This window comes from Leptinotarsa decemlineata, unplaced genomic scaffold (genome assembly GCF_025532065.1).
Source record: "Leptinotarsa decemlineata unplaced genomic scaffold, Ldec_3_MD MMD2_tig00000133_RagTag_RagTag, whole genome shotgun sequence".
In the NCBI taxonomy this organism is placed as follows: domain Eukaryota; kingdom Metazoa; phylum Arthropoda; class Insecta; order Coleoptera; family Chrysomelidae; genus Leptinotarsa; species Leptinotarsa decemlineata.
In genome coordinates, this window is record NW_027412542.1 from 6,118,652 (window position 1) to 6,133,987 (window position 15,336).

At 34.2% G+C, this 15,336-nt stretch overlaps 1 protein-coding gene across 2 annotated transcripts; it reads left to right on the top strand.

Annotated features, from left to right (window-relative positions):
* The first annotated feature begins 2,623 nt into the window (after positions 1-2,623).
* On the top strand, positions 2,624-11,562 carry LOC111502649 (longitudinals lacking protein, isoforms A/B/D/L-like). 2 transcript variants are annotated; one of them, XM_074172616.1, is made up of 3 exons: positions 2,624-3,470; positions 3,840-3,985; positions 11,212-11,562. In XM_074172616.1, exons 1-3 carry the CDS (start codon positions 3,446-3,448, stop codon positions 11,320-11,322), a joined length of 282 nt encoding a protein of 93 aa, XP_074028717.1. In that variant the 5' UTR covers positions 2,624-3,445; the 3' UTR covers positions 11,323-11,562. The 2 variants fall into 2 exon arrangements, with proteins under 2 accessions (XP_074028717.1, XP_074028718.1); XM_074172617.1 differs by lacking the exon at positions 11,212-11,562 and adding an exon at positions 5,908-6,158 and having other exon boundaries at positions 2,627-3,470.
* The last annotated feature ends 3,774 nt before the right edge of the window (positions 11,563-15,336 follow it).

A 15,336-nucleotide genomic window follows, 5' to 3' on the forward strand; every position in this document is an offset into this window, starting at 1 on the left:
CCAAAAAAAGAGTGGAGATGGTGCTGATGAGGAACCACAATCAAAGTGGCAATATTTCACAAATATGCTGTTTTTAAAAGATCAGATTACATCCAGGAAAACAACAGGTAATATTGGAAATGCTACACAGCATTCAAATGGTGCTGAGACGGAAGAAGATGCAACATTAGGTCCTATGAATACTAACGATCAGTCCCAACTAGAAATTAAAACTGAAATAAACCAACAATCATCCTCCAATAACAAGAAGAGGTCAGCAACGGATCACTCAAAATCAAACAAAATCCTTCCCAAAAAAAACAAAACTTGTTAAAGATGACGCAATACAACAACTGATGCATATTGAAAAAGAAACATTACAACAATTCAAGCAGCATTCGGAGCATAAGCAGGATGATGACACCTACTTTCTACTAAGTCTCCTCCCATATATTCAGACACTGCTCGAGTATAGAAAGCTTTTTCTTAGATCGAAAATCTTACAGTTGGTTGTGTTTCTTTTCTTTCCAGAAACTCAGCAGCCATCGACTTCTCGTCAGTTTATTCTGATCCCACGTCCATCACCGATATATAGTACGACCTCAACAGAGTACTCACAGCCGCCGACTCCTGTACAGCACACAAACGAATCTTCATCTGGTTTTATTACTAATTATACGAATGGTACTGCAGCAGGATATTCAACCAACTTTCAGCCAAATACTTTTTTATAATTTATAAATTATAATGTACGTTAATGAAAATAACATTATTACTTACCTCAATGTTACAATCAGTTCATGCTTTGGTGATATGCACTCCCGGAAATTTGCGTGCTTAGAAATGTGACTCTCAATATTCTCTGATAAATAGTCGAATGTGGATTGTGTCATTCTCGTGTATTCGAAAAATGTTTCATTATTTCTTCTTAATTTTTCATATGACCTTCCGAACTCTTCCTTTCTATTTCTGGATAAAAAATATGTGTCAACCCATTTTCCTCTTTTTTCTTTCAGTAACAAATATTTCACTAATGGTGATGATTCAAAATGATAAAACTTTGATAGCGAATCCATAATCACTACTGTTTTCGTATGAACTGATATCATCCAATGTAACCACACACGCCTATTAAATTCATAATAATTGATTCTTACGAATTCGTAAGACTAAATTTTCGTACGAATTCATATCCAATGTAACCGCCGCCTTTTTTTATTCTTCTGCATTTCATAATGATATTACTCGCATTCCAGCGCTTTTGTGTTAATTTTTCGTGAACAATTGGATCTTCGCAAACGTACCGATGTGAAGTCGCGTTACTTAGTTGGATCTGTGTCATTTCATTCTCTCACTTTGTTAGCTTCGCCGTGGGCGTAATATGTTGAAAGTGTGATATGTGCTTCGAGCCACTGGCGGCATGGTGCGAGTCTCTTCTCCAGCAGCACCAACGTGTGGTATAACTTTTTTTTAGTATCATTATTGAACTGGAATGATACGTCAGTATCCTCAACCAATGACCACTACCCACACCATAGGCTAAATGATCATTGGATTCGAAAATCATGTGCCCTGAGCAGACACAATGAGCCAGAACTGACAGCCTTCTGGATTTATCTGGCCAAAATGTTTGCGGCAAGCCGGTATAATCTTGAGATGCGAGAGTAGAGACGTCATCATTCCACCAATGATATTAGTAATCAGAACAACTATCGTTACAGAATGCTTCGCATATTCAATTCAGAACACAGAGATAAACAAGAATTTGTAACAATGCAAAACGAAACTGACGGTTAGTTTTTGATGGAGCACAAACTGTAAGCTCAGGCAGATCGTTCCAGAAGAATCATTCTGAGATGTCCTTCCAGTCTTCCAGTATTACTCCACACAAAAAGTGCAAAGGAAGGATTTTGGAGGTTTCAATGAGATCATCTCCTAATCGATGATCGTGTGGCAATGTTTGTTCAAGTAATTCAAGACGACGATTTTATGGTAGGTCGGAAATTTGCTCAAGAATATTATTTTTGCAAAATAAGGACTTTTAACGAATACAATATAGTCGAGGATTCGTCTAGTTTTGTTAATCGTGAAAAATTGTACAGGAGATATATTTTTGAAAGATACAGTTACCATTTTGAAATATGTGATGTGGTGGTTCATCCAGTATGACAATTTGAAAATTTATATTGTGCTATATCCCTACTTTTGATGCATCATTGAAACGCTGTACAATGGTATAAATGATGATTGTTCAGAGTGTTGAAAATGAGTTGAGTGAAAATTTATTGGGCGTTTAATTAAAAAAAATTCATTTACGACATTCAAATTTCATCAGTGTCAATCATTTATACCAACAGTGCTATCACTCAGATCAATGCTGGGATGGTTTACAGTATACCTGAGATAAATTTCATATTTGGCACCCAGAGCTAGTGTTATTTACGAACATCTTAATTATTCAATGACAGAGATTCTGATGAAAACATAGACCACGTGTATATCCGTGATTTGTTTAGAGCATCGGGTTCAGTGCAAAATAAAATAGGGATGCTCCAAGATTGTGGAATGAAACGAGCCAAATGGAGATCCTTGTAGAATTTGCAATAGATTATACTACATCAACTCGTCAAGTATCTGCAATGAGGTGTATAAATTTCATATGTTTCAAAACGCAAAACGATGATAATCCAGACCTACGAATTGAGTTTCGTAAACTCATGATTGAAATCATTCGCGCTGCTGCTATACTATCGAAAATTATGTGTTTCAGTGATGAATGTACTTTCATACGGAATGGTAATGTGAATGAACAACACTGTCGGTACTGGAGTGTCACGAACCCGTATCGACTTAGAGAAGTTAATACTCAATATTCAGATATAATTAATATTTGTGTACGAAAATTAGGCGCTTTTGTCATTGGCCTTTTGTTCATACAGGCAATTCACGTGGCAAAATTTATCTGGATATGCTGGAAAACACTTTTGATTGGTAAGAGAGATCCTATTGAGTGGCCACCGAAGTCACCATACTTGACGCCATCTGTTTTCTTTCTATGGTGTATGAAACTGAACCTGCGTCATTTGGGATATTACGGGAAAATCAAGCAAGTCATGCTATTACCAGACCAACCCCGACTAACGTTCGTCCACTTCAACTTTTCAACAAATTTGTAGTTGAATAAAGCTTCATTAAATTCTGCCTCCAAGGTGAGATTTCACAATTACTGATGCACCCTGTACAATTATTATTCATATCATAATGGGCTTTTATAGGCTTTCCAATGATATGTCACTAGTAGAAAAAAACTCTGTTTAATATCTGTTTTTCCGTTAACCAGCTGTCGCACGCCTACAAACGACAACCCTCAGAAGTCGAAACTTGTGCTAGCTAAGGATTAACGAGGTCTTACTTTTTAACGTGAGAGGTTTGCTATTAAATTTTTTTTTTTTTTTCAGTTGGAGGTATGTGGAGACTAGGCGTTGACAGGGGTGAGTACTTTTTTATGCCATTTCAATTTCCTCTTTCTATAATAGGAACGATTTCGAAAATTTTCTGTTTGTGATTTGTTGTGTTTTTCACTTGTCACAGTGTATAAACACTAACATAGCCGTATTCAGGCACCTATTGTTGATTATTTTAACTAGGTTTTAACTGGGTTAGCGAAACGTTCATCGGGAAAGTATTTTATTATATAAAACTACTCTGTATGTGATAGATTTTATTTACCAGGTTACTTTCGAGTATAGATTATGCAAGTTACGAATATTGAGTAGCTTATTAAAAGGAAATTTTTGAGGTAGTACCTATATGTGTTATTTATTCGTCAATCGTAAGTAATAAAAGTAACTTATTTTCAGTGAATCCATACAAATGCGAAGTTTGTCAGAGAGATTACAAACATAGAAGCAGTCTACTTCACCATAAGAGGTACGAATGTCAAAATCCCCCACGGTTTGGTTGTTCTGTCGATGGATGCCTATATAGAAGTAAAGTCAAGAGCAACGTAAGGAAACACATGTTTATCAAACATAAGTACCTCAGTATATCTTGCGATAAAATGATAGTATTAGATTTGGAACAGTTGGAAATTTGAACAGTTGTGACGTTATTGATTCAATCAAAACTGACTGAGGTCTGTGGAAAATAGACTTGATATCATTTGTAATTGTATATACTTGTTAGATCCAGAATTTGAAATAAATGAATTAGCACAAAACGGAATAAAATAACACAGTTGAAATTACTTTTTAGGTGAGTTTCTTGATTCTGCTTTCGAATATCATCAATTATTCTCAGATGATGTCAAGTTCACATCAAAACAAAATGAAGAATTCTTTCCACATATTTCTCAATGTGTGACAATGTGTATTTAATTCCATTTCCTTCGATTTGACATCAGAATCACTATTCACTCAGCTTACTTTTAGAACCGTCAATATAGACCGTCAATGATATAGAACCGTCAATGACTATTGCAATTCATTGTAACAAATTTTCCATTGACTATTCTTCACTGAAGGAACTCTCAATAGATACACATACTTGAATCAATTACAGGAATATTTAGATCCAACGATTAACCAAATTTCAGAAAATGATAATTGAATAATTGAAGTTCACGGGAACATATCATTATTGCTTCAGGAAGCTATTGCGAAACTCGTGCGAAGATTTTATAAATCTTTTGTGAACTATGTTTCTTTACTTTTCATTCAAGAAAAAAGCCACTGGCATTATGATTCACTCCAAAGTAATAATATACATTATGAATATACTCACCTGTTAGTCATTGAAAATTAATAAATCCGTTAACTAGCTGTCGGAAAAAACGATTTCGAACATATTTTTTTAACAAATTAAAATCTGATTTATATACTCCCAGTTCCGGAATGCCCCCAGGCTAGAATTCAGGACCTCTTATGTTCCTGATTTTCATTGATTATTTAGCTAAAATAATAAACAGTTCAAAACAGCTCTACGCCGATGACCTCAAAACATTCAAAGTGATAGAAAATTCTAGAGACTGCTTCGACTTACAGTATCAATTAGATTCGGTATTCAATTGGTGTTCCAATAATAGTTTGAATTTCAATATTGCTAAATGTCATGTATTGTCTTTTTCCATAAAAGAAAGTCTAATACAATTTACTTATGGAAATGTATGCCCTTCATACTGTTTTCTATAAAGTAGGTAGTTTAATATAAGTTTCGCCAAACTTGCTGAAAAACTAAATTCTGATAGGTACTTGAGAAGAATGAAGAAATCAATTTAATCAGAGGCTTTTTGAATTATTATGCATGTATTATTATTTTGAATAATTTGAGGAAATTGCTTACTATTGCAATGGCTTTAAATTTTTTTATAGATGTAATATCACCCTTTTTAAAAATTGGGAATATTCCAGATTTTTTCCAAAGCTCAGGGAACTGACAAGTTTTCAAAGAAAGATTGATTATATAGGGGAATAAGTAAAGGGTACATACAATCCTTAACTACGAAACTCAGTATATAGTCAGGACCGACATTGTAGCATCGATAATATCTACTTCATTCACGTGATCGATATTATTGTTAGTAAATCCTTAATAACACTAGGAATTTTTGATTTACCTCTTTTGTTCTGCATGAAATTTCAAAATGCAATTAGATCTTCGGTAATTTTACATTACCTATCGTTGACAAAGTTTTATAAGCATTGTTTATTTGTTCTTTTACTTCACTTCTCAACACGATTAATTGCTCCTGATAAAAGGATGTTTTATGTTTTTTCAAAATTTTGTTGGCCCTTTCTTTGTTATGAATGTTTTTAATTATATCTGGTGTGAACCTGGGCCGGTATCTATGGGAACGATTATAACATATTGATGATAGATGATGATGACTTCATAGTGTATTGCACCCTCTTTCACAGTTTTAAATTTCAGAAATTCATGTGCCAATGAAAATACAGAAACGGAATAGAAGAGGAAGGTTAATAAAAAAAAGGTGCAGAGTTTGCCATGAAAACAAAATAAGGAAAGAATCATTATATTACTGTGGCCAGTGTTTTGAACATCCCGGACTTTGTGTGGATATATGTTTCAACTCTTACCACAAATCCAAAAGTTATATTCAATAATATCTAATTTCTGTTATGGAGATGTCTAAATTATAACTATTATATTTTTCATCCACAGTGAGTCTCAAATAATTTTTTATATACTATATCAATTTTCAATTGAAGGTAACTCATATACAAATTGAAATGAGAGCTAACGGCAACAATGTTAAATGTTAGAACTAAATTCTTACCGGGGTAATTTTTATTGTCTATGCATTGCCATTGTTAATAATTGAAAAGTAAGATGATTCCATAAAATTTGCCCCCTGTAACAAGATAGCTTCTGCATATCGATAGAATGTACGAGCGAATAGGTGAACCAGTTCGTTAAATACTTTGAAACATCGGTAGGGCCTAAACTGATCAACACTCCGCAGGTCTATTATATTTGCGTCCTCAAAATGCCATAATTAGTCATTTGGTTTCTTCATTATCAAGCGTCCTTATCTGCATAGGCGTAGTGTGTTCTGTTTCTTGTGAAGGTGACTTTGTTTTGTATTAAATATATTTTATTATATTCATTAAATAGACTGTTATATTAATTAACTTTAAAATATAAGATAGAGTTCGCCGATATTTGCTTGCTTTTCAAAATACATTATCATAGATTTTCATCACATTCACACTTTATTGTGAGATAATTAGTTGACCTTATCATTAAACACAGGTATAAATGTTCCTTGAATTCAGTTATAACTGTCATTAATTAGTTCCTAGAATATTATTAGTTTCTAGGTAGATAGTAATATTTCAAAAAGTATATACAAATCACAATGTACGTAAAATTCAGTTCGTTAGTGAACACGCTTGAAAAAGTTACTGTGCAGCGAAACACGTGTTGCGGATTTGTTAATCTGTTCTTGTGAAAATCTCACAATGGAGTGTTTTTCAAAATACATCAACAAAACAATAGTTTTTGAGGTAAGTCAACAAGACAAATAGCTGAATGATATGATTGAATTTTATTATTTTTATAGTATTAAGATGGATGCCGTAGCAGGTCCAAGTAATGTAAAAAGAAAGCGGAAGTTTATGTCGTTAGAAAAAAAACAAATTGTCTGTAGAGTGAACGAAAATTTAAAAAATACACTCCGTACAGTACAGGGCTGTAGCCCAGTGTTCATTTTTAACGGGAATATCCGTGTCGGCAATTGAACACATTTTACGTGAAAAAAGGGTGACTGGGATTGTGCAAGCTCCAAAAGTAAATTGTCGTGGTAGAAAAAAAATTGAATTGGACGAGTACCATACAAATTTTGTACGCTATACCATTCATTCTTTCTTTTTTGAGAATAAAGCGCCAACCCTCGAATCCATTAGGACAAAAGTAATGGATAATGATCTCATTCCAAAAATGAGTAAAGAGAAGTTAAGGAAAATAATAAAAGAAGATTCAAAATTTATATACGCCAAACGATCTCGTAGGTCTGTCTTAATAGAAAGAGAAGATATAGTCTCATATCGACGGAGATATCTTCGCTCTATTAGAGAAATGCGTTCTGCTCACAAAAAGATTTATTATCTGGACGAAACGTGCGTGAATGCTGGTCACACAGTATCTAAGATCTGGCAAGATAGTACTGTAACTAGTTATCGTCAAGCATTTGTGGACGGTTTATCAAGAGGGTTACGCGGATCAACGGGTAAATGGCAACGACTAATTGACGCCCATATAGGTAGTGAGAGAGGCTTTTAAGACGACAGTGCTCTAATTTTTTTATCCTAAAAAACGGGCAGTTATCACGAAGACATAGACGCCCAACGCTTTGAAGGATGGTTTGAATCCCTTCTTTCACGAGTCGAGCCAAATTTGGTGATAGTAATGGATAACGCTTCTTATCACAGCCGATTAGTAGAACAGCTGCCAATTATGACTACCATAAAAGCAGACATGCAGAGTTAGTTAGGATAAAAAGGAATTCCACTTTCCGAGGACACGGTTGAAGCCGAGCTCATGAGTGTCATCAAACAGCATCGTGACAGATATCGCCAGCATGTGGTGGATACAATAGCTCGTGCTGAAGGCATCACCATTTTAAGACTTCCTCCTCACCATTGCGAGTTAAACCCGTTAGAATTAGTCTGGGCTCAGATTAAAGGTCACGTAGCTCGTGAAAACGTGACATATAAAATTTCTGTGGTCCAACGTTTATTAGAACTCGCAATGGAACAGAAACGGAAAGAAGATTGGGCTAATGCTGTAGCCCATGTGATCAAGGAAGAAGAGAAAATGTGGAGATTGGACGGGATGTCAGACACTGTTTTTGACCAAATAGTAATAGATTTAAGTGTTACTGGGGATTCCTCTTCGGACGAGTCAATGGATTCTGAAACTTCATAAGCATAACATAGGTAATTGCTCTCTAGTTCTCTTTCTATATAAAAGGAACAAAATAATTACTTTGTAAATTTTTCTGTTTTTTGAAGTACTGCTTTAGGCATAATGAGAAAATGTAATCAGTTTTACCATTGACACCAGGTACCGCCACCTACTATAAGAATTTTTACGTAATTACCTATGTGTTTAAATAAATGATATATAGTAAAATATAATGTATATCATTTCCAAATTGATTACTTCCTTCCTTCCTTTGGAAGATTCCCTCATCCTTTTTTTTTGTATCAAGATGGAGTAGTGGAAAGTCAAAAACTTTCTTTCCCAAAAATTAAAAAATTAATCACTCCTGAAAATATAACCCCTTCAATTCAAATAAAAATATTATTTTGATACGCCTCTGCAGAGTTGGTAAGAGAATGATTCGTTGGTCACTTCAAGTGCGACGTTGCTAATGAATCACCTTCAATGGAACATTGTTTTAGTATAATGGATGTGAACGAAAAATTCACTTCTCTTCAGAATTTCTGCATTATCTGAAAACTAACACATTAGAACTGAAAAAAAATGTTCTGTCAATCAAAATTCAGTAATTGATGTAAAAGCAAATCACCTTTACACTTTCAAACACATAAAAATATTATTTGAATTGGCATTATTTTTTAGAATATTGAAGTATTTAGTACTGAAGCACCGTCTGTGACAGCTGATCTCTCAGAAAATATTTTTTCACGAATTTAGTGAAATTCATTATATCTGACTTCGCATTCGAATTCAAATAATTATAGGCGTCACCAACTAGCTTGAATTAAAATAACTGAAGGGATTCGTCCTTCGACCATATATCCAGTCTGGCACGCAGCTGTAGTTTCTCAAAATATCCCACAACCACCTGTCTAGGTGCAGGTCCTGGGTTTGGTATTGATGTAACCCTTGATACACTTCCAGTAGTGGTCATTTCAAAAATCCGAATGAAGAAGAAGTTTCCTGAACTCCTTGCTTCGGGTGAAAATATATAGTTATAGGCACAAATCGGTTCATTTCTAGGGTTCGCTTTCCTATTCTGAACATCTTAATGTCGAATAAAATTCATTTAATTTTCTGGACCTTCTTAATTCAACATATTCTTCTTCGGAAGAATAATTTCAACATATTCCTGTCTGTGAAAACCTTCGATTAACATTTCAAACCTTTACGGGGAGATGAGGTCATATCGAGAAGAAGCAGAACTGAGGTACCAAAACCTTCAGGTACCAGATTCAGGTAATCAAGCACGGTATATCTGTAATAACATCATTGTACCCGTACAGTAAGAAGTCATCTGAGTAGGGTCAGACGACTTCCGAACACTTTACAATTAATCGCCAGATGATGACAAATGTGATTTTGTCGAAACGTTGCGAAATTCATTCCCATCGGGGATGACAATACACCACACGGAACAAACCCAAAGAATAATTTCAACTTCTGAGAGTTGTCGTTCGTATGGGGGCGACAGCTGATCAACGAAAAAACAGATTTTCAAATGAAATTAGTTCTACCGACCTTTTTCTTTCGCCCCCTCAAATAAAATAATCTCACCGCTTCCACCACTGTTGTAAAGCGCCGTCTGTGACAATGTAATGTTTTTTGAATAGTTCCTTCGGATTATCAATTTCTTCAGCAGGTTTTTCCTCATTCAACAACAAGGTTGTATTCGTTGACCTTTTTATTTGTAAAAAAAAATTGAAATGAGTTCTTCAGTTGAACAACTGCCGTTACTAAAAGAGCTACAAACAAAATTGAAATTTCTGAGAAATAGGGATTAACGAGATCTTCTTCTTTCCGTTTGACTAATGGAAAAACTGCCTTTTATGTAATTCCTCAGGCTAATTCAGAGAAAAAATCTTCGTGCGAACAATAAAAACTCATAACGGTGTAATGTAATTACTAAATGATAATATATAAAATTTAGAATCATTGAGATATTTGAAATAATTTACAATTCCGGTCATTTTAGAGTACTTTCAAGATCATGATAAGACAAATTCAATAAAAATATATTTTTCTCCAGCTAAAAATGGAAAAATAATTTCAAAGTCGTTTCTTATTGTGTATACAGGGCAATTCAAATTCGACCTCCACCATTGGTATCTCTTAAACTACAGGAGATACGCCGAAGCTTTAGTTGCACTTTTTGTGCTTGACAAAATAATATTTTCAAATTTGAAAAATTTCGAGTATTTCCGGGAATATTCGGAAATAACTGAAAAGCTGAAATTTTCGTTTTAATTTTTTTCTAGCGTTATTTCACAACATATCTCAAAACGAAAACACATTCTCATTGATACTTTTTTCAGCTACACGTTTTCATGTTCTGACTTACTATCCGACGTTTTGTCTGCTGGCAATCATCATCAACTTTTTTGTCTATTATAGGCGCCATATTGTTTTATTACACAGAAAAACAGTGCTGTCCATTCTGATTTAATTGATGTATAATTTGTTATGATTCGCTCTTCTGAGATGGTCATGACTCCATCGAAAAATTTTGTTTACATACAATAGTTATCAGAACTCATCAAACCTCATAAGTTTGCACAAATACTTCAGTCGAAACGTCCTCATTCTCAAATGAAGAAAAACGAGATATGTTGAAACTTTATTTTGAATTTGATAGGAATAGTACGAAAACAGCACTAATTTATTTTCAATTTTATCAGGAAAGAATACATTCTTAGAAATTTTGGACAAACACAATGAATGTAAACATGATGAAAAATATAAAGAAGTAAAATCGTGTTTTGATTTCAGGATTTTATTTATGTCCTATGGAATGTGGAAAGAAATACAAACATAGATCTTCTCTGTACAACCATACAAGATTCGAATGTGGCAAAGACAAAGCATTCTCCTGTCCACTGAATGACTGCACTTATAAAACTAAAAGGAAGGGGAGCCTCAAATCACACGTATTTATCGTTCATGGTTTCGAAAATTCTCAGACATTCAACTGAAATTGAACTGAGAGGACTTGTAAATATGTTGAAAGAATTACATTCGATAGGGAAACTGCAATATTCCAGAGTATGAAATGATTACTTATATTGAAGTTGTAATACAATACTTATTGGTATTTTTTAACGTAATATATTTTTCAATTTCGTGAGATATTCTTATGGGCGAATTGGTCAGAATCGACAGAATACAAAGAGAACACGAGGCGATATTTGAACTCTCTAAACTCTTGAAATCAGTCTCATTTGATCATAAGTATAACGAATAGGGATAATTCCCTACCAATCCACAAGTTCCAAGATTATACGGTCTCCCGAAGATACACAAAGATGGTACTCCAATCAGACCAGTGGTAAGCTTTTACAATACTCATGTCTCCATTCTGTCAACATTTGTCTTACAAGTGATAAAAAATGTAACCAACTACAAACCTGCCAATTCAGTAAGTAACACTTTAAATTTAATTAATAATATTAAAAACTTTAAACCTAATTCCAACACCCTCATGATATCCTTTGATGTTTTCAACCTGTTCACTTCAGTTCCTAAATCTGAAACCCTACCTTCAGTTTCTAACTTGCTTCCTCAACACAACATCTGACTCTACCAAAATAGATATATTAACTTTACCTAAATTTTGCATTTCCCAAGATTTTTTTGTCTTCAATAATAAATTTTACAGTCAACCTGAAGTGAAGGCCTAGCATTGGGTAATCCTCTCTCACCTTTCCTAGCAGCCATTTTCATGGAAAATTTAGAAAATTCCTACATCATTAATAAAATTGATAAGATTCTCAGTTGGCACAGATATGTTGATGACTGCTTGGTTTTCATAGATAGTTACTCTAATTGAGCACATGATATCCTTGACTCCTTAAATAACTTACATCCAAAAATTAAATTCACACTTGAAATAGAAAAAGACAATAAATTGAACTTTTTATATCTTACTATAACAAAAATTAACAACAAACTAGATTTTTCCATTTACAGAAAGCCAACCCAGACTGATCATGTCATTTCTTTCAATTCATTTCATCCTATGCAACAAAAATGGCTTCCTTCAATTGCTATGTTAACAGATTGTTGAACATTCCCTTATCTCCCTCCAATTTCAATTTAGAATTAAATACTTTAAAACAGATTGCTGTCAACAATGGTTATCAACCATCCATTATTCACAAATTAATCAGTAAATTTAAACTCTACCACCTTGGTTAATTCACCTTCTGTGAAATATTTTCCTTACCTTATTTTGATCAAAATATTTGTACTGTTATTTCCAAATTTATAGAAAATACCATACCTGGCACAAAAATTTCAAAGACAAAATCAACAAATTTCACAGAAGTGGAGTCTACAAGCTTGATTGCTCTGATAGTTCGGCATCTTACATTGGTAGAACCTGTAGACCTCTTTTTACTCGTATTAATGAACATTTAAAAAAACCTGACAAATCTGCTTTTGCCCACCACATAAAATTTCACAATCACAACTTTAGTCCCAATAGAAATTCCAAAATATTTCATAAAATAGATAATAAAAATTTCCTTAGACTTGTCTTGTTTGAAGAGTTGGAGATTTCTAAAGAACTTTCCAATAATGATCATTGTTTGAATACTCAAGAAAACTCAAACAGAGATTGCCTTCCCCTTCATAAAGGGGTTATGAATTATTGATTAATCACATTTTACCAATACAATTTATTCAATATTGACTTTTCCTCTACATAATTAATCAAATCCATAATGGATCACTTCTCAAGTTGGTACCATTATTTTAATATGACACTGTCTCAAGTTGCCCTTCTTCATATAATACTTTGACTGAACCACATGGCCTCAATCAAAATGTATTTTCTTGGCTATAAGCCTATTTTGCTTTATACAAGTCAAATATTACAAATATGCAATGTACTTAGTTTGATACCTACTGTTGCCTGACAAGTGAGTAATCTTAAACAATTTTTCCAAATTTGTTAACCTTGAAGATTAAAAAAAAATTACAACTCCAATTTTCACTAAACTTCCTTTTCAATTAGATCACTTACTTTCAGGTGAGCACTGATGATGACGAAAGTCCAAAGCGCTTTGCAAGAATTTTAAAAATTATACACTTCAATTCAAAAAACCTCTTCGATTCATTAACAGAAGTATAACGTTTCATTATCACAAAATCACCGAACAAAAATATGAAAATTATTATTGTAGTGTGGAATTTTCATTTATATTTCGACTATACATCCAGCAAATATGCGCTGTTTTTTTCTGGTGAGTCAAAAAATAAAATGTCGTTAACAACACGCCACATTTTTCGGAAATTGAAATAATTCGAAAAAGACATTAAAAATGATTTAATTAGTTTATGGTGTATTGAAAACATTTTCTTTCACCAAAACAAGAAGGAGAAACTGTTTAAGTTGAAAAAAAAAATTTCTACTCAACAATTACTATCACTTCCCAAACACAAATAATGAAATTGTAAAACAACAACAAAAATCAACTGGCGCTCCGGGGCGACTTCATTGATTACAGTGGCGCATTTGCTGTTTCAGCTACAGGAAAACCAGGAAAAACCTGCAGCACCACATCATCTGAAGATCTTGATCCGCCAATGTCCTCTTTCTCATAAAAAAAAATGTAGAGTGTCTTCAAAGGCTCTAATACATTCAATACATCGCCAGAACACTTAGTGACACGACTATCGTCAAACTTAAACCAGTCCGTTTCGTCTTTGACCAAGGCGTAATAATGACCAGAACCACAGTGAACAATGACCGCATGAAGATTATAATAGTGGTCTGCTAGGTTGAAATGTTCATCTATTTCGAACCTTCGTAAGAGTTTGGTGCTTCCGTCAGAGGTTGATTCATGTTTGAAGATCATCACTGATATTATCAGATTGACTGGTGCCCTACTTCTACTTGTTTTCCCATAACAGTCAGTTAGTTTGGCAATACAGTTCATCATCACCTGTTGAAAATTCTATTTTCAGATGATTTAACAATAAGTTTTGCACAGACTGGTTATTAGTCTTATTAGAAAACGCTAGTTGAAGTTCCAGAAATTCACATAAGTTTTTGCTACCTCTTGAACATTTACTACAAAGTAAACAAGTGATGATTTTTCCAGCAAAAGTTTTACCAACACAAGACGAGATATACTGTATGGAATCATTCAATCCAGAGCGGTAATGATTCTGCAATTGTTTTGCTCACGAAGAGTATTCAACCCCAATAATTCAGAACAATCCTTTTGTTGTCCTAACAAGTATCTAGTGGACTTCAGAAACTCCAGGAAATCGGTTGGAGGAAAAGATGATACATTCTTACGAAACTGCAGCTGCATGAACAGGTGTTTGAGTTCAGTTCATCATTAAAACCTCGTTCTTGAAATTCTTCGACATGAACAACACTTGTGTTGTTCATGTCATGTTACATGAGTAACATTTCCAAATTTCACTCATGTACATATTCCAGGATCTAGACCGGAACGACAAGACGTTCAGTTGTACCTATATACGGAATATGTACCTATTCGGTACATATCTTGGAGCGTTTACGGCGGCTCTTACGCATGCGTTCATAAACGACTGGATCTGTTTTTTATATGTCGCTGCGCACTGGCCCCATGCAGTGCAGGCATATAGGACTATCGGTAATATTACGGTCTTTATCATCAGCAGCTTCACTTTCAATCCCATGTTGCTTCTTCGACCTATTATTTGTAATAGGTTTTGTCGGGCAGTTCTCACCATTTCTATTCTCTGTCATAGGTGAGACCTGAACGTTAATCCTTTGTCTAGGTTGACTCCAAGGTATCTAGCTTCGTTGGTCCACGGAATTTCTTGTCCGTTGAAGATGACGGTTCCTTCCGGGTGTACCATCCTCCGGGTGATCAGTATTGTCTGACTCTTGTCAGG

Excerpts from the sequence above, each read along its gene's own strand:
- LOC111502649 (XM_074172616.1), top strand. The coding sequence starts at position 3,446 with ATGTGGAGACTAGGCGTTGACAGGG. Across the intron at positions 3,471-3,839 it reads GAGACTAGGCGTTGACAGGG|TGAATCCATACAAATGCGAA; the intron begins GTGAGTACTTTT and ends ACTTATTTTCAG. Across the intron at positions 3,986-11,211 it reads GAAGTAAAGTCAAGAGCAAC|GATTTTATTTATGTCCTATG; the intron begins GTAAGGAAACAC and ends TTTTGATTTCAG.